Source organism: Pteropus medius, unplaced genomic scaffold (assembly GCF_902729225.1).
Source record: "Pteropus medius unplaced genomic scaffold, Ma_sr-lr_union100, whole genome shotgun sequence".
NCBI classification, from domain to species: domain Eukaryota; kingdom Metazoa; phylum Chordata; class Mammalia; order Chiroptera; family Pteropodidae; genus Pteropus; species Pteropus medius.
Window position 1 is genome coordinate 567,227 of NW_024341894.1, and position 19,803 is coordinate 587,029.

A 19,803-nucleotide genomic window follows, 5' to 3' on the forward strand; every position below is an offset into this window, starting at 1 on the left:
CTGTGAATACAGGAAAAAGCATCATACACTTTAAATGGGTGAGTTGTATATTATGTGCACTAAAATTTCAACAAGTGTTTAAAACAAAAGATTTAAAAATAAGTGCTTGAGAATGACAAGAAGGGGAGAGGATAGGACAAAAGATATCAACACTTTCTAGAAAATGGAAATCTGGTGGTGAAGTGGTAAGTGACTAGAACAGAGGAAGTGCTGACAAACCCATTCACACCTCAAAACCCCGGAAGACAAACGACCTGGTGGCAGCAGATGAAAAAATTAGGGGTTCCATGCTGTAAACATCTTGAGTTTGTTTGTTTTATATTGTGTATAATTTTTAAAATTTTTTTTTTGGAGGGTAGGGGGGTACTCTTCTGTATTTTGTAAAATCCTGTGTAAATGTTAGCATGCTTTGAATGTGCAGAGGATCCTAGGTTTCTTGTCTGGGCCAGAACCCAAGACAACTGTTTTAAAGTTCCTGAATATTGAGAATATATTTCATTCATAATGTACTTTCTCCTTGAATATTTCATTGTATATGTTTTTTAAATTTTCAATTACAGTCGACATTTAATATTTCATATTAGTTTCAGGTGTACAGCATAGTGATTAGACATTTAGATAATTTAAAGTGACCCCCTATTATTCTAGTACCCACCTGGCACTATACATTGTTATTACAATACTATTAGCTATAGTCCATATATTATACTTTATATCCCCTTGACTATTTCATAACTACCAACTTGTATTTCTTAAATTTTTCACCTTTTTCACCCATTCCCCCATGCTCCTCATCTGAATCATTATGTATTTCTTAAGAAAAAGCAGAGTGTCTTATAGACAGTACAGTTATTCCCTTCAATAAGTTTAACATTTAGTATAAGACTTAACTAACCTTCTATTCATATCTCACTTTTGGCAATTTATCAAGTATTGTCTTTGTGACTTGTTTTTAAACATACATTACGAGAGCCACTCTAGAATCACATATTGCATTTAGTCATCATGTGTCTTTAGTCTCCTTTAATCTTTATCAGTTGCTCAGCCTTTCCTTTTTATGACAAGGCCATTTTTGAAGAATATAGTCAATGTGCCATTTTTATATCCCTTCTCACCTGGAAATTTTATGGATGGAGCTTAGTTTACTTAGCTGTTAAGGATGTTTTTACAGTTGAGAGTCCTAGAGGCCCTAGGGACACTCAGAGCCAGACTTGGCATAAAAATATCAAGGATGTAAAGATATGGAGCGATTTTTCTAAACGAGGACACCTCTGGCAGTTAAGGGAGGGTATGGGAGAGGGGGTGGCCTTAAAGTGTACATTTCTATTGGGTGGAGACAATGGTGCAGCTGTGGATTCTGGAGAAGACAGGCAAAGAATGAAACTTTCATTACTGGTAAACCTTCCTCACATAGGAGGGAAAAGATTAGGTGTCTGGGACCGAGACTGATTCTTCAGACTCGGCGAGGGAATGCAGGCAAGCAAAGTAAGGAAATGACACAAAGCTTCGTTTCAACAGTTTGTAATCTAAAAAATGAAGCTGTTGGAGTTATAACTATTAAATGACTAGGTGGCATGGGGAGATGAAATAAATACATATATGCCATCAACAAAAATTATGTTATTTCAAAAAATAATCAAATGCCAATAGAAAATTTGGTGAAAAGTTATAAAGTAGATGGGGGAAAAAAATTTTTCATGGAAGAAGTAACCATAAGTGTGATTCAAAAGAATCAAAAGGTATTGCTAAATATAATTACGATTCTGCTCACTATAATTAATGCTATAGAGAAACTCACTGCCTAAAAAAATCAAAATGACTTTGGTACTACAGGTTGTGGGCTAGCACAATTGCTCTGTAAATAAAATGTTTTGGGGAGAGAAAGGATTTGGCAGAAGAGGAAACAGCAAATGTGGAAGGTGCTGAACAGCCTAAAAAGGACGTTGGGAGAAAAAAGGATTAATAAAGATTTTCAAGTTATTTGCCATGGGCCCATGGGTTTGCCATGTCTTCATCTCCCTGTCATGCTTTCTGCTTGTTGGTAATGGCCACTCTGCTCTCTCATGCTTTCTGGTGAACATGGATTCTTTGGAGGAGATGTAGGGTTGGGGCTGCTACGGAGTATATTCCTGGTTTCATACAGGTAAAAACCCATTATGTATAAGGGAAAGCTGTAGTTGAGGACAGAGTAGAATTTGGGGGCATAAATCCATAGGCACAGCAGGCTTTCAAAGAGTATTTGGGGTCCAAAAGGAGATCACCAGGCAGTGAAAGAGGTCTCAGGTACTATCTGGGTAACAGGTGGAATAAATAGAAAAATTTGCTAAGGTAAATATGTGTTATGATAAATGGCTGGAGTTGTAAGGTAGGCTGGAGGGATCCTGGAGGGATGGACAGATCTGCTTGGCTGGATGGGAGAGGAAAGGGTAGTGGGTTCATTTCCCTTGAGCTGTCCCCTACCCTACCCTCAAGGACCTTTAATGTCTGTGTTACAGCTCTGATGTGGGCCTGCAACTATGGTCTAGAATGTGCACAGTCAATACCCTGCTGCTTGATGATGCAGCCCACCTTCTTTATCTGAGGGAGCCTTACTGCACCATGGCTGAGCTCCAGCTAAACTTCCTATGTACTCCCATCCTGGCCTTCCTGTGTGGGGTGGGGCTCCTCCTCCTGTCACTGAGCTAACAAAAAAGGAATCCATGTTTCCTAGTATTTTGAATGAATCAGAATCTGGTTTACATGAATCAGATTAAGTAAACCAGAATCCCTCAGAGATTTTAAATTTTTCTTGTCAAATAAATGCATTAATGCTATCGATTTTCTTTTCAAATACTGCTTTAGCTACATCTCACAAATTTTAAGTTATATTTTCATTTTCTTTTAGGTTAAAATTCTTTTTTGTTTTGAGACTTCTTCCTTGACCTATGTGTTTGTAGCATGTTGTTTAGTCTCTAAAACATTTTTTGATTTTCCAGCTACCTATCTGTAACTGATTTCTAGTTTAATTCCATTATAGCCTGAAAACATACTTTGTATGACATCTATTCTTCTATAAATTTGTTACAGTGTGTTTTATAGCCCAGAATGTGGTCTGCCTTGATGAATGTTCCATGTGAGCTTGAGAAGAATGTGAATCCTGTTGTTGAAGTATTCTATAAATGTTAATTAGGTCAAATTTACTGATGGTGCTGTTTAGGCCAACTGTACCCTGATTTTCTGCCTGCTGGATCTGCCCCTTACTGATAGATCAGTGAAGTTTCCAATAACAGTGAATTCGTCTATTTCTCCTCGCCATGCTACCAATTTGTACCTCACTTATTTTGACCCCTTTGTTATTATGTAATGCCTCTCTTTATCCCTGGTAAATTTCCTTGTTCTGAAGTGTGCTTTGTCTGATATAGTTACTCCTGTTTTCTTTTGGTGTCAGCATGGTGTACTTTTTTCTGTCCCCTCCATTTTAATCTATCTGTATCTTTATATTTACATTAGGTATTCTGTAGACAACATATAATTGGTTCTTCTTTTTTATCCACTCTGACAGTCTCTGACTTAATTGGTTAATTTAGCCCATTTACATTTACTGATTTTTTTCACATATTTGGATTAATATCTACCATGCCTGTAACTATTTACTTTTCATTATATCTATTTTTTCTTTCCCTCTTTTATTTCTGCCTTTTATGGTTTTAAACAGTCTCTTCTCTTAGCATATCAATTATTCTTCTTTAACAAATACTTTAATAGTTGCCATACCGTTTTTAATATACACGTACAATTAATCTAGACATTTCATGTAACACTATGCCACTTCAGAGTTAATGCAGGTACCTTTTAACAGAGCTCCCAATTCCTCCCTCCTTTCTCTGTAACTGCTGTCGTTCATTTCACTTATCCACATACCATCATACCCCAATACATTGTCGTTATTATTATCATTAGGTAAATTAAGAATAAGAAAAATAAAAGTTTTATTTTATCTTCATTTATTCCTTTTCTTTCTTCCCTATGTAGATTCAAGGTATCATTCTCCTTCCGCCTAAAGAGCTTCTTTTAACATTTATTGCCACTTAGTCATGCTGCTAATTAATTCCCTCAGTTTTCATTTCTCTGAGAGTTTTTATTTCTCCTTCACTTGGAAGGATAATTTCACCAGATATAAAATTTTATGTTGGTGTTCCTTTTGTCTTTCAACACTAAATATTTCACTCCACTCTCTGCTTGCTTGCATGGTTTATGATCAGATGCCCATAATTCTTATGTTTGTTTTTCCTCTCATTTTCCTCTAAATTTTACTTTCCAGATTTTATCTTCTAGTTTCTTAGAGTCTGACTATATGTCCAGGTATAGACTTTGTTAGTATTTATCCTGCTTGGTGTTCTCTGAGCCACCATAATCTATGGGTAATGTCATTAATTTAAAAAAATTCTTGGCCATTATTACTTCAAATATTTTCTCCATTCTGTTCTCACTTTCTTCACCTTTTGTTATTCCAACTACATGTATGTAACAAATTTTGAAACTGTTTCATAGTTCTTGGATATTCTGGGTTTTTAATTTTTTTTAAATTATTTTCCTCTTCACATTTCAGTTTATAAAGTTTCTATTACATATAGTCAATTTCACTTAGTCTTTCCTTGCCAATATACACTGTACAGATGAGCCAATCCAGGCATTCTTTGTTTCTGTTACAGCATTTTTTTGTTTTTAACATTACCTTTTGATTCTTAGTTTCCCTCTCTGTTTACATGCCTTATCTTGTGTGTTGTTTCCTTTTTCCATTATAGCCCTTAACTTATTAATCGTGTTTAGTTTGGATTCCATGTATGATAATTCCAAAATCTGTGTCAAATCTAAGTGTGGATCTGATGCTTGCATTTGTCTACTCAGACTACTTTTTCTTGTCTTTAGCATGCCTTGTAATTTTTGCCTAAAAGCCAGACACAATGTATTATGTAACAGGAACTGGAGTAAATAAATCTTTAGCATGAAGTTTTATGTTTTCTGGTGAGGTGCGTACCGTGTTTAATATCTACTGTTGTATATGTCAGAGGCTTCATTTTCTTTTAGTATTTTTTTCTCTCCTGTGGTGTTTTTAGGTTTCCCTAAATCTCCTTAATTAGAGCCTATGCCTCACCCTTCTTTCAGCTATTATCACCTGTTACTATACTGAAGCTCTGTTGATGCAGAGGTAAGTAAGGTGGGGGAGAGAACATGATTAAGTCAGTCCTTTCCCTGGGCCTGTGACCCTGGGCTGTGATGCCCACAAGTGTTTACGAGCTTTTTTTCTTTTCTTTTCACTCTTCAGATGAAACAAGCAGGCTAGAGGGGGCTGTATTTGAGTAATTTTCCTTCTCCCATGTGGGATAAGGCCCTGGTATTCTCGTCCCCAACCAAAACAAGTTCCAACATTGCTTAAAAAAAAAAAAAAGAAATTAGTTTCTTCCATGTTTAATATGTACCAGGCACTCTTCTAAGCACTTGGGACATACCAGTGAAAGAAATAAACAAAGCTCCCTCTTGGTGGAGCCTCTATGATTGTTTTCTTAGTCAATTCTCTTGTACTATGTACTAAAAATTATTTCACTTCCCTACAATTTCTTCACATTCCTCACTCAGTGAGCATATGGGCTGGACCACCACAGGGGGATGAGAAGTCATCAGATGAGAGCATTTTGTCATAAAAACTCCAAAACAACAACAAAACCAAAACCAATAAGTGAACCCCCACCCTTTCTTGCCTCTTTCCTTCCTATTATCCAGAAAGTTTCCCCTGGATGTTTTCCTTGATGTTCCCAAGCTGGTGTCTGTCCTCGCTTTCCAATTCACAATACTTCCTACACTCTGTGGAATATTTGCCATAATTCAACAACATGGGTTTGAACTACAAGGGTCTACTCATATATGGGGTTTTGGTTTTTCTTTTTTTCAGTTGACTTGCTCAGTACCACTGATCACAGTTCAATTAAACCACGAAGTTCAACTGACCCTGGCAGTTCAAACATGCCTTATTCAAGGTTTGATAGTGATGAATCTGTGTAGGCAGAAGGCGGACTTAAATTATATGCAGATCTTCCACTGTGCAGGTGGTCTGCACCCTACCCCAGCTTTATTCAAGTGCTAACTCTATCTACCTTCTTAGAGGATAGAGACATATTTATTCATCACAGCCGACATACCTAGCGAAGCTCGGAAACCTCTGGAGAAGGAACTATAAGCAAGGGGAGGGATTTCTCTACAGAAGGCCCGCCCAATGTGCTCTGGAGAAAGGGGGCATGTTCCATGACGGGTCTGTGTGACGGTGGCACCGGGGCCAGATGCTGAGCGGACTCACCTCAGGCTTCTGGGCCCTGCCTTCATCGGTTCTGGAAGAAAAGAGTTGAGATTTAACTGAAAGAGAGATTGCCAGGAAGGTTTCTGGGATTCCGAGTGACCTCTCCCTGCCCTGCCTGACAGATCCTTCCCTGCCTTAGCCACCTCTATCCCCGACTTGCCAGGCCTCGCGAGCTCTCAGCCCCCAACCCTCGCGAGAAGCGCAGAGGCGTGGAGATGGAATTTCGCTTGCCAGACAAGCTCCTCCTTCACGGTGAGGACTCTACCAAACTGCAAGATGATGATTGTAGTCATAAGAATCATAACAATATTGATGACCGTGAAGGCTTCACTAACCTAAATCTCATTTATCATCGATTATTTATGAAGCTACTAATATTGAGTAACACGGTTTGCTCTGAGAAGTGGAATGAAGAGCTTTGAACGGCGTTAAGAGCTGGTGTTAAAGAATGGGCCTGACCACCTGTGCCGTCAGCACATGGGCCTTGCCAGCCCCCAGAGAGCCCAGCGCCTTGGAAGTGCCGGCACAGGTCAGACACCTAGCTCCCAAATCCTTCTCCCCTCTGGCAGTTTGTTCTCCGTGTCTATGAATCTGTTTTTGTTTAGTTTGTTTGTTTCTTTTGTTCCTTCTATACCGCTTACAAGTGAAGTCATAGGGTATTTGTCTTTGTCTGACATTTCTTTCAGTATAATACCCTCTAGGTCCATCCATGTTGGTGCAAATGATAAGATTTTATGTTTTTATGGCTGAGTAATACTCCATTGTATATATGTACTTTCGACGGGCACTTAGGTTGCTTCCATATCTTGGCTGTTGTGAATAGTGCTGCCGTGAACATAGGGGTGCATAGATCTTCACGAACTAGTGTTTTGGTTTTCTTTGGATAAATATCCAGAAGTGCAATTGCTGGGTCAAAAGGTAGAAGGTATATTCTGCTGTTCTGGGGTGAAATGCTCTGAAAATATCAATTAAATCCATCTGATCTAGTGTGTCATTTAGGACTGCTGTTTCCTTGTTGATTTTCTGTCTGGAAGATTTGTCCATTGGTGTCAATGGGGTGTTAAAGTTTCCTACTCTGAGTGTATTACTATTGATATCTCCCTTACGTTAGTCAATAAATGCTTCATATTTGTAGGTACGTCTATGTTGGGTGTATATATAGTTACTAGCCCTCTTATTGTATTGATCTTTGTCATTATGTAATGCCCTTCTTTCTTATTATAGCCTTCGTTTTAAAGTCTATTTTCTCTGATGTAAGTTTTGCTACTTCAGCTTTTTTTTTTTAGTTTTCATTTACATGAAACACTTGTTTCTGTCTTTTTATATGCAGACTGTGTGTGTCATTTGATCTAAAGTGGGTCAGTTGTAGACAGCATATATGGGTCTTGTTTTCTTGTCCATTTAGCTACCTTATGTCTTTCAATTGGAGCATTAATCCATTTACATTTAATGTGATTATTGATGGGTACACAATTATTGCCATTTTATTACTTGTATTTCTGGTTTTTTACGTTCTTCTTTTTACAGAATTCCCCTTAACATTTCTTGTAATTCTGGCTTGTTGGTGATGAATCCTTTGGATTTTTCTTCTCTGGGAAGCTCTTATCTTACCTTCAGTTTTAATTGATAGTCTTGCCGGATAGAGTAGTCTTAGTTATACGTTCTTGTTTTTCATCACTTTGAATATTTTGTGCCACTCCCTTCTGGCCTACAAAGTTTCTGTTGAAAAATCAGCTGGCATTCTCATGGTATTACCTCTGTAAGTAACTAGCTGCCTTTCTTTTGCTGCTTTTAAGATTCTGTCTTTGTCTTTAACCTTTGTTATTTTAATGATGATGTGTCCTGGCGTGGGTCAGTTTGGGACTCTGCACTTCCTGGACTTGTATGTCTTTTTCCTTCTCCAGGTAAGGAAAGTTTCCTGTCACTAATTCTTCAAATAGGTTCTCAATCCCTTACACTTTCTCTTCTCCTTCTGATACCCTTATGATGCAGATGTTGGTACATTTGATGTTGTCCCAGAGGTCTCCTAAACTTTCCTCAGTTTTTTGATTCTTTTTTCTTTTTGCTGTTCCAATTGGGTGTTTCCTGCTACCTTGTCATTCAACTCACTGATTCAGTCCTCTGTTTCATCTAATCTACTGTTGATTCCTTCTAGTGTATTCTTCATTTCAATTATTGTATTCTTAATTTCTGACTGGTTCTTTTTCATGGTTTCTTTGTCCTTTTTTATGCTTACTGTCTCTCTTTTGAAGTCCTCACCAAGACCATCTATTCTCCCCTTAAGTGTATTGAGCATCCTGATGACCAATGTTTTGAACTCTGACTCTGGTAAGTTGCTTGCCTCCATTTTGTTTAGTTTTTTTCCTGGAGTTTTCTCCTGTTGTTTCATTTGTGGCATGTTTCTTTGCTTTCTTATTTTAGTTGCTTCTTTGTTTTCATTTCTGTGTATTAGGAAGATTTATTATATCACCCAGCCTTGGCCAGGTGGCCTTATGTGGTAGGTATCCTGTGTGGCCCAGTGGCACAGTCTCCCTGATCATTTGTGCCAGGGGCTCTGGGCATGTTCTTTGTGTGGTTGTGTTTGTTCTCCTATTGTAGCTAAATCTTGATTGCTGTTAGCATGTCATTGGATGGAATTGACTCTCAGGCTGACTGGCTATGGGGCTTGGCCACACCCACAGGGTATGAGCTGCTGTTTGGGGGCTGACCCCATGAAATAGGATTAGCTCTGGCAGGCTCGTATACCTGTTGAGACCACCCTTTGGGTGTGCCCCTTTTGGGGCTAGTCAGATGGTGCTTTGTTGTGGTCTGATGCCGGCTTCCAGGTATGTTGGTTCTGGGGCCTCTTAGGAGGGGCTCCCATGTAGGTCAAGATCAGTCGCTGCCTTTGATTGTTCGGATTACTGGTAGGAGCTACAAAGCAATCCTCAAGTGATTGCTGCCTGTGCTGGATCCAGAGGCAAGTGGGAGAGACCACGCTGCAAGCCAAGATTGGTTATGGTTACCCCCAATCTCCGGCCTGCAGCGGCTCAGCAGAAAGACCAGTGTACCTCAAGGCCTGAGACTGCCTGCCAGTTGCCTATAAATCTCTGCAGCTGTAAGAGCCTTTGGTTGGTATAAGAGTTGAGTGGGGTGGGGACCTAGGGAGTCACTGGGGTAAAGCATGAAGATTTCACCCAGCCAATGCAGAATCAGGTTTTGTTCCAGTGCTGAATCTGCGCCTCCTATAAAAGTCTCACATCGCAGCAAGACCAGCTGCTGCCTGCCTCAGGTCCACAGACACCCAAGATCTGTTCATAAAATACTATAGCTTGGGACTTGGCTTATGGCCCACCGGTGAAAGTCTCTCATGGGATGCACGGGCCACACGAGCTGAGGACTGCTATTTGCTGCTGAATTCCCGGCCCAGGGAAAGCACAGGGTGGGGCTGGCTGCCCAACAATGGGCCCACCACAGGAAATTTGTGAGTCGGCTGTTGTGGGGTCTGAGGGAGATACGGGGTGGAGTGAGCCAATTTTTTCTGCCCATTGCTGAGCCCATAGGCTCCCACAAAAGTCACATATTACAGCAAGGCCAGCCACCATCCACTATGGGCCCGCAGACCCCAGCAATCCACCCAAGAGACACTGTAATTCAGGCTATCATCAGTGGCCCACCACTGAAAGTCTCCCCCGTAATATTCAGGCTGCGGGCGGGCAGCAGCGAGCTGAGGGCTGCTGCCTGCCCATCAATACGTGGCCCAGGGAAGGTGCAGGGTGGATCTGGCTGCCTGGCAATGGGCTGGCTGCAGGCAATTTGTGGGTTATGTGGGGCGAGGTCTCAGCTACATGCAGTGTAGGACGGGCTGATCTCACTGGGCCAGTGAGCCTCAGAACTGGCCATGTGTGGGGTGGGTTCAACATAGGCAAGATGGCACCCTGTAGTTTGCCCCAGAGGGGGTTTCGACAAAGGAGCACTGGCGCTGTCCCTCCAGCCCTTGCTCCAATGCCACATGATTCAGTCTTTCCACATATGTCTCTTGCATCTCCCAAGCTGCTGACCCTCCACCGGAGCCCAAGGTGAGTGTCTGCAAGTGAGTGAGTCTTCACGGGCCATTTAAGAGGGATGCTTGGATTGTTAGGTTCCTTCCATCTCATCTAGATGGCCAGTATCCCCACTGATTTTTGTAGTCAAATTTTGTGGGGACTTCTCTTCCCAGGACTGGAATTCTGGGCTGGGGAGCCCCTGTGTGATGCTAGGGCCCCTGGTTCCTTCAGAGGGGGCCTCTGCAGCCGCAGTATCCTTCCTGGTGCTCAACCGCCACTTGCAGGTGCAGGGCCAGCCCACTTCGCATCTCCATCCCTCTACTGGTCTTGGTGTGGCTTTTTCTTTGTATCTTCAGATGTATATGTTATGATCAGCTAGACTTCAGGCGGTTCTCCAAGTTGTTTGTTTTATAATTTGGTTGTAATCGTGATGCGATCATGGAAGGAAGCACAACCTGCTTTTACCCAGCCTGCTATCTTGACCGGAACTTGGAAATATACTTTTTAAAAAACTATACTCTAAGTACACACAAAAATAGACAAGACCTTTCCTTCTATATTATTGTCATTAATGTGACCCAGTTTCAAAACTCAAAGTCTCTTGGCCACTCTCCAAAATTCGCATTTCCAGGAAATAAAATCTAATTGGCTCAGCCTGAGTCAGGTATATAACCAAAAGTGTGGCATTCAACCACACAAACATGTCCTCCTAGGCTTTTGAGGCCCTCCATGATGTTTTGAGGCCAATTCCAGAGGAAGGAAATTATAATTTTATTGTATTTTACCCCTTGGCCACCTGCTGCCTATAATGACTCAATTGTCTAGATTCCGGACTCTAAACAAGGGCACCAAGACATAGTTGCAAGGTTGAAAATCTCTGCATTATGTTCAGTTGTCTCCCATTGAGGAAGTACTTGGCATTAATTATACATGTCAGGTGGACAGGCCTGTCACTTGTATATGAAAGTAAATAACATATTTTGAAAAATGTGTGTTCCGTGCCAGTGTCTATCAGAATTGTCATGAATTCTAAATTAAGAGTCTATAAATTGATCAAAGTTTTACCACAATGCTAATTTCCTGCATACATACTATATGGAGAGAAATTGTGTTTATGGGGGAAAAATAGGAGAAGCAATATACATTTCTTTGAATTAATCAGGTGAGCCATTTTGTTCCAACTTTGTTTTGGCATAGTTATAGTTTGTATGTCCAAACTCAGAACCATCACAAATGTCTGGTACAGGTTTTCTAAGCTTTCTCTCCTGTCCTCTCCATATAAACAAGGGTTTTCTTCCAACTTGACTCTTGCCTTTGATGGGACAAAAGCCATTTTTTTTTTTTTTTTAATTCAACAAAGCTTACTCTTTAAGCAGCTTCCAGAAGCAGAATATGTACTCCAAAAGGATTCATGGGCATCACTAAGCTCTCTTCAGCGGCAAGAACAAGAGAAAAAAGAACATCCAGATGGCTATGCTGGAAGTCTTTTCTCACTTCTGGGTCTACCCAGGGATGAATTTCTGGTCAGATGAATGCTACTGGACTCTTTTCGAGGCATTAAATGTAATTAGCTGTTTATCGTTATGGTTAAAAGACTCTGCTGAGTGGCTATCAGGGCACCATCTGTACAGCTCATCACATTCGCTAGGGAAACCCTGAAATGTCCATCCAAAAATCTGTGTGTCACTTGCAGACATTCACAATACCTGTCAAAAACCTTTGTGTCCAGTGGGAAACTTGTTTACAGATGGCTGATATTAAAGATAGAAATGCTTTTTTTGTGGGTCAGAATCCCACATTATAGTATTCGTACTTCTTTAAAGCAATCAGTTTTGAATAAGGTTAAAGAGTAATTTTCTTACATCTTTAACAGTACTATTTATATCATCTGGGCATTTGCAGACAACAGAAAGTGATACAGATAATCTGAAAGCAAAGGAGAATTTATTGGAATGATACTGGAAGACTAAAGCACCAGGCTTAAAAACTTGACAGGTACCAAGTGAGCTCTGGAGGGCTACACAGAAGGTAACCAGCAAAGATCACACAACTCTAACAGTCCCTGTATTATGCTATCACTTGCTCAAGATTCATAGTCCTTTAAGGTAATACCTGTTGGCCAAGCCTATGTCATAGCTTTACTATCTGATTTTATTGCAATGGAGAGAGAGAGAGGCCATGTCTCCTTTAGTTTCTACAGGAGGAGGTGACCACTGCCCTCATGTATGAGGTCTCCAAATTAATATGAGCATATAACTAAGAAGCATGCCTGAAAGCTGAATATCCCCAAAATGGCAAATATTAACTAAGTCATTTTACTACAGATCAAATCCCTCTATGACAGCTGTCTTCCAGTTATATTTGGAAAAATCATTCCTGATCCAATCATTACCTGAGTATATGTTCAGTTTGTTAATAAGGTATTATAGGGAAATCTTGGGAATTTTAGATGAAGTAGTATTTTTTACCTTTTTGAGAACAATACCGTAAAAGGAAAAAATATGTTCTTTTTCAGGTTAGAATAATGGTCTCAATGGGCCATTTTCACAACACATACAAGAGTTTTAAAAGTTTCATTATTTCTTTATTTATTCATTTCCTCTGCATTTATTAGATGTTTATATGTCACTATGTAAAGTGATTGCAGGTAGATAACAAAATCATATTTAGTACAGTCTCTACTTAGTCTAATTGGGAAAATAAGATATTTCTATTCAAAACATTTAGTAAACAGGATAATATAAATTACATACTTGGAAGAAAGTCAATTAAAATTCTATATATCCTGATGCTTACTTAGGAGTACCTCTGTATACAGATAATATTCAGTTCCCAATGAGTCTTTCTGGGCTTGGAAAATAGATATGGCAGAAAAGTCAACTTAATTTTATCCTTCTCACTTGCTATGTAATAATTTGCCAAAATGTTACAAATTTGCTCTTTTTACCAGGATATTTAGGTATATCTTATCTAGTTCTACCATCCTGTCCCCTCTTTTTTCATCTTATTAACTCAGGCCACCCTCCAAGATTCAAATCAGATGTACCTCCTATAGGAAGAATTTCCTGATATACACTCTGTGGATTAGGTATCTTTAATCTGTATTCTGGACATCCTGTGCCATGTCTTCTTAATGACACTGTACCCTAACCACTTAGGGAACTCATGTCCATCCCTGCTCCCCTACTCCAGTTCACCCACCCCTTGAAATAGGAGGAAGAGTACCAATAGGGCTCAAGGACAAATGGAATTCTGAGACATACATGTAAACCAGAATACCACAGTTGACATTTACAGTTGTGGGGGTGGTGAATAAAAGAATTATAAAAAGAATTTTATGGGAGAAAATGCTGACTATTGGAGATTTGGCAGGTTCCAGAAGTACTGAACAAGTTAAATAATAACCCCTTTGCAAAATCCAACGTTTCTCTCCTTTAGCATGGGTAGCTGATTATCAACTGTACCATAGCAAGACTTGTGGATTCACATTATTTTATCTCAATGTAGAATAGATAAGAAAGGTTCAGGCTCTACACCTCTATGGAAAAATCAGGGTAGCACTGGCCCCTGTTGTACACATTCCTGCATAGTCACCCTCATTAGTGATTTTAACAGAGATTTAATATAAAGAATCAATGAATAAGATAAAAGAAGTAAAATGGCTAAAAGTAAACAGAGAGGAATCACAGAAATGGTAACTGCAAGAAGCATCTACTGCCCTAAGGTACTAAGAACTTAGAAGCTTAGAAGAAAAGAAACGACATAGACTTCTAAGAAGGGACACTACTAGCTGACACCAGTACCTCGGGAGTCCAGGGAAGGCTGCCCGCAGAGCTGAGACTCAGACTTATGAAGAGGGGCACCAGCTGGCTAGTGTTGGCAGTTTGGAGAGATTTGATGAGGGAATTTTAAAAAGGACATGGAACCTGGAGCCACCTGCTGCTGCTGGAATCAATTGCTGTGTTCAAAATGAAGTACTCATTAATACTAGGGTGGCCCTGATGGGATGAGTAAACAAAAAAGAAGGAGCAAGCCCCTTTTCCTCCTTCAAGTTTTTCATTTCTATTTCCCTGTAGGAACTAGCTGGCAAAAGGGAGTTAACAGTTTGCATAGTACCAACCACTGTATCACAAAGCCAAAGCTGGGAGATAAATACTTCATAATTAGTAGGGAAGGCAGTAGGCAAAGAAGGAAGCTCTCTAGTTAGTTAGATGTCAGTTCTCTCCATTCCTTCTTAGATTTTAGACTCTCTTAAGGTTAAGTTTTTAAGACTTCTGAGGCCATTCCAGAGATACCGTCACAAGCCTCACAAATACACTTTTTTATCAGACATGAACCAACTTGTCTATTCATTAGAGAATGGCCTCTAAGTTGTCAACTTGTCCATTCTCTAAGTTGCCCTACTGATTTAAAAAAATTTCTAGAAAACGACTAATTTCTTGCTTCCTCTTTCATCACCATAATTTCTGATCTAATATGAAAAACTTTTTTTAATGCAAATTTCCCTTTGTTCCCAGGAACAGAGCTTCCCTGGTCTTACCTGAAAGCGTAGGGACCCATTCCAGCTCAAAATTCCTGACCCTCCAGATAAAGAATTACCATGCTATACGGGGAATACTGAGTCTCATCTCTAGGCAGCCATGAGCTGTTAGTTACATTTAGCTTTCAGACATATTTATCAATTTTGTTCTTAAAATCTTTGTTTATTCTCGGAATACTTCTCTCTAAGCAGCATTCACCAATACAGACTAAAATGAAAGGTAAGTTTTCCATGAGCCTCACAAGGCTGTACCCAAGCTGAGCACTGAGCAGTTTTATCGGTGAAATAATGATGAATGTTTTTTTTTTTCCATACCTAAACACAACACTGAGTTAAAATCAACACTGCATGACTCACTTTTAAAACTCTTCTGACAGTTCTACCCTGTAGCATGGCCTTAAGCCTGGCTTGTCTTTGTGGGCTATCAGATTTGTCCAGGGATCCCCAACAAGCAGCAGTCCTCAGAACCTGCAGTTTAGTGGCTCATCATGGAGGAAACATTCTTTCCTAACATTGAATCTACTAAAGCAATTTCTCCCCCTCTGATTTTTACAATTAGTGTCTAGTTGCTCAGTCAAGCACATCTGCAATGAAAGGAAACTAGCTTTGCGGAAGTAACATGGACTGCTTAGAGTAAAAAAATCAATAGGGAGGTCTTATATAGTTTATTCTCTCTTAATTTTTGGAAAACATCTTTCACACTTTCCCTCAAAAATTGAGCAATATAAAATTGTTCAATTCAATAAATCAACTTTTACAGTGACAACCATAGGCATTATTAGATCAGTAAACCAGTCTTAGAGACAAAAAACTCTTGACAATCTAGTAAGAATAACACATTATTTTTCATTCAACATTTTAATTTAATCATGGAGAGATGGGAGTGTCTATATCTCTTCCTCTTAATTTTGTGTTCTGTGATTGCTTCAAGGAACAGAAGACTGCAGAAGCAACATATAAGGTAACATCTTCAAGACATTTTGAGGTTCTCAGTCCAGCCCACTAGAAACCTTCTTTATTTTTCCCACCTTTGAGTAACGTATACTCTGAAAGAAGGAAAAGATGTTAATATATAAAAGTACATTATAAGAGAAAAAATTCTAAGTTCCATGTCATATGATCTACTCTGACGTAAACAGCCATCTCAGGAAGGGAAACTAGTAGCCATCGCCTTATATTTCCCTCTCATCTTTCTTTCACTTCAGGCTTAGCCATTGTGCCTTCTTCACTCATTCTCACCTCATCTCTATGTTTTTATCTCAACAAATCTGGAATGAAACTGTGGCTTTTAGGAGAGAGAATGAAGCAGGGAAAGAAATATCGAACCACTAAAAATAATCCCTTCGTCAGCCACAAAGCATTGTTCTTTTTGTCTGTGTTCACAGCTCCTGGCCCATTCTTTAGCCACTGCAGTGAAAAACCCCCTTGTTAAAATTGCAATCCTACTGACATACTCCATATCCCTCTTCCGGATTTGTTTTTCTCCAGAGCACTTATTGCCAGATACCATACTACATATTTACTTATGTGTCTTGCTTTTTTAGTGTGTGCGTATCCCCCACCCCCCAATAGAACGGAAGTTCCATGAGAACAAAAATATTTGCCTATTTTATGCACTTATACATCTCTATCTCCTAGAACAGAGCCAGGCCCATGTAAGTTTCTCAATAAATATTTACTAAATTATTGCTGTTAAATGGACTTGTATAGTTTACCCTCAGAACATATCATTGTTGATATTGGAAAAATGTGCTCCAATATCTAAACAGCCTACTTTTAAAAATTAGCCTCTAGAGCACAGCCTACTCAAAAATAGAGGATTCGTATTTTTATTCATTTTTTTCAGCATTTAATATTTTTTAAATCAGCAATATAAAAATACTCCATAAATTAGTATTAAATAATATCAAATGCATAATTTTCTTCTGGATTTTTCAGCCTTGACTTCAATCAAGCAAAAATATTAATAACTTACTAAAGAAACACTCTTAGCTGCTTACTAATGAAAATTTTCTGTACTTAAATGTTTTAAGTGAACACAATCTGGTGACTTCAGTCCATATCTAGTTTTTAGCATCGGACTTTACTGTTTCCTTTTTTCAAATAATTATTTATAAGTGATAAGAACTCCTAAGCCATTTGGACAGATAAATAGGTGACCACAATAAATAAATAAATAAATAAATATATATATATGCACACACATATATATGTGTATGTATATACATACGTATATATATATCATTTTAAACAAACCAAAAATAAGTTCACAATAATTTAGACACTGGCTGTATGCTCGAAATAACTAAAATCTATATCTTGTCACTCTTCTGTCCTCGCCTCCAATAACCCATTCATCTTAAGGATATTTTAAACTCATGTAACTTCACATTTTACAAAACTCATTCACGTATATTATCTTATTTAATTCCCACAGTAACAATCAAGTATTTTATCAGTTCACTACTGCTGCATAACAAACTTTCAGAAAACTCCAGTGACATAGAACAATAATCATTTACCTTTGCTCATGAGTTGGTGGCATTGGCTGCAGTTTAGCTGAATTCAGCGGGGTTCATTGGTGCATCTGCAATCATTTGCAGGTCACCTAGACAGCTTTGATTACTTTAGCTGGGTCCTCTCATGCGCCTGGGCCTTAGCTGGACAAAGTGGACTGTCTTGACTCTGCTCCAGATGCCTCATCCCCTAGTTTGGGCATGTTCTCATCATCAAGGCAGAGGAACAGAAGAAAGAGCAGAAGCACTTTTTCAAGCTTCAGAGTGCATGGTTTGCTACTGTCCTGTTGGCCGAAGCAAGTCACATGGCTGACCCCAAAGTTACTATGTGAGAGAAAAATCATTGCTACAGGGATGCCATTAATTATGATCATTAATGTAATCAATCTACCACAAGTGTATGCTATTATTTTCATTATTTTATATATGAAAAATGTTGACAAAGAGAATCAGCCATGTGAATAAGCCAGAAGCTCAGGTCTTCTTACTCCAAATATGCTCTTTTTTCTAACCGTATCTGGCCTATATACTTACATTCAAAGAAGCTGAATTTATTGTCTCTGGAGAAGTAGAACCATTCTCAATTGCTTTGATGCCTCATGTATTCCAAAACAAAAGTTAAGATTACTTACCTTTTTGTAAACTGGATAAATGCATATCCTATTAGTTCACACTGATCTCTATTGTTTTTAATTACCAAATTGTTATTGAACCTTTGGGTGTGCATTGTTTGTCCCTCCATCTAAACTGCCACCTCCTTATAGATAGAAACTCCATGTTCCATGTCTTTGTATTTCTTCCAGTGCCTGACATGATGCTGATACAGGTAGTAGGTATGCCACTTGATTGATAAAACTAAAAGAATATAATGTCAGCTTGATAGAGTTCTCTGCTGGAGAAATTAAAATTAAAAGGAAAAGTCAAAATCAATCTGGAATTGAGTAAAAAGTAAGAGATAATTTTCAACTGTGCTTATATAAGAAAAGAAAAAAGGAATACATTAATGTTTTTTTTTTCCAAACCCTTCATTCCAGAAAATATATATGAATATTTTCCTTATATTTATTTGCTCTACCTCAGGGTTGAAAATCAACTAAGATGAAATGCCAAGAGCTAATTGATGAATTAATTCTTTTATTCAGCATAATAGCCACCACAAATGTTTAGTTCAATGAAGTACTCACTTTTCCATTACAAAAATCGAATTCAGGTTTTCTTTACCTCACTCTGAGAAATAACTGGGTTAATGTCATTCTCTATCCCCTGTAGCGTTTTTATTCAGTAACTTTATCAGACTTGCAAAAGGTAATTATTTAAAGAACTGTGAGGTTTTGTCAAATATTTTCTTTTATGGGTAAGTCAGATTGTTCCTTTTCCCATGTCCAAGTCACACTCAGGAAATGGAAGAAGGGAACAAGAAAGTACTGTAATAATTTCTGTGAAAACTCTGAACATGCCATCCTCTTTTAGCAGTGTGAGTTTTAGAAGAATACACCAGATGCATGTTATTTAGTTCCCATTGACAAGACTCTCTATAGAAAAAGCTAATAGAAAAATTCTACAGTGATAAATATATATGGTCATAAATTTTCACATTTCAGTGAAAACAAATTCTTTTTTTAATGTTCAGTTTTAGATCTTTAGTTTCCCAACTAAAGATCAAAGCAAATTCAAAGTATATTGGCACCTAAGAATCCTTGAGAAAGGAAACTTGTCTTCCTCATAAATAAGCCTTTCAAAAGGATCCAGTCCAAAGTCAAGGCTAACTTCACTGTTAAGGCAACAATTAAGTGGCTATAAATGTGAAGAATGTTTCACATCCCTTATAAGTAGATCTATGCTTTTTGAAACATATTACAATAACACCTGGGGATAAAGCTGTTTCCTTCTGACTTAGAATGACATGGCTGAATTGTTACAGCTATGGAAACACTGATCGATAGTGACTGCAAACCAAATTTTGCTATACAAAGTTTGAAATAAAGGTGGATTCAATGGTAGATTATTTTCCAACAATAGGACAATTTAGACACTAGAATTTTGAGTTCAGAGTTAGTTAGACTCAATCAGTGCTGATTTCTGAAAATAAAAAGCATAACCACTACAACAGTTAATTTTATGTGTCAACATGACATGGCAATCAGATAGTGATAAAACATTGTTTCTAGGTGTCTCTGTGAGGGTGTTTCTAGACGAGATTAGCATTTGGATCATTAGACTTAGTAAAGTAGATCTGCTCTCACCAATGTGGACTGGCGTCATCTCATCCACGGAGGGTCCAAATAGAACAAAAAGGCAAAGGCAGGGCAAATTCTCTCTTTTCTTGAACTGGAATGTCTGTCTTCTCCTGCTCTTGGACATCAGAGCTCCTGGTTCTCTGTCTTTGGACTC

General features: G+C 38.7%; 1 protein-coding gene across 1 annotated transcript in view; it reads left to right on the forward strand.

Annotated features, from left to right (window-relative positions):
- Positions 1-19,803, forward strand: part of LOC120598166 (spermatogenesis-associated protein 31D3-like) — a 96,175-nt gene that overhangs the window by 13,868 nt on the left and 62,504 nt on the right. Inside the window, exons 5-6 of the mRNA XM_039856981.1 lie at positions 10,364-10,389; positions 10,530-10,640. Of these exons, the coding sequence (XP_039712915.1) occupies positions 10,364-10,389; positions 10,530-10,640 (137 nt within the window). The remainder of the gene's footprint in view (positions 1-10,363; positions 10,390-10,529; positions 10,641-19,803) is intronic.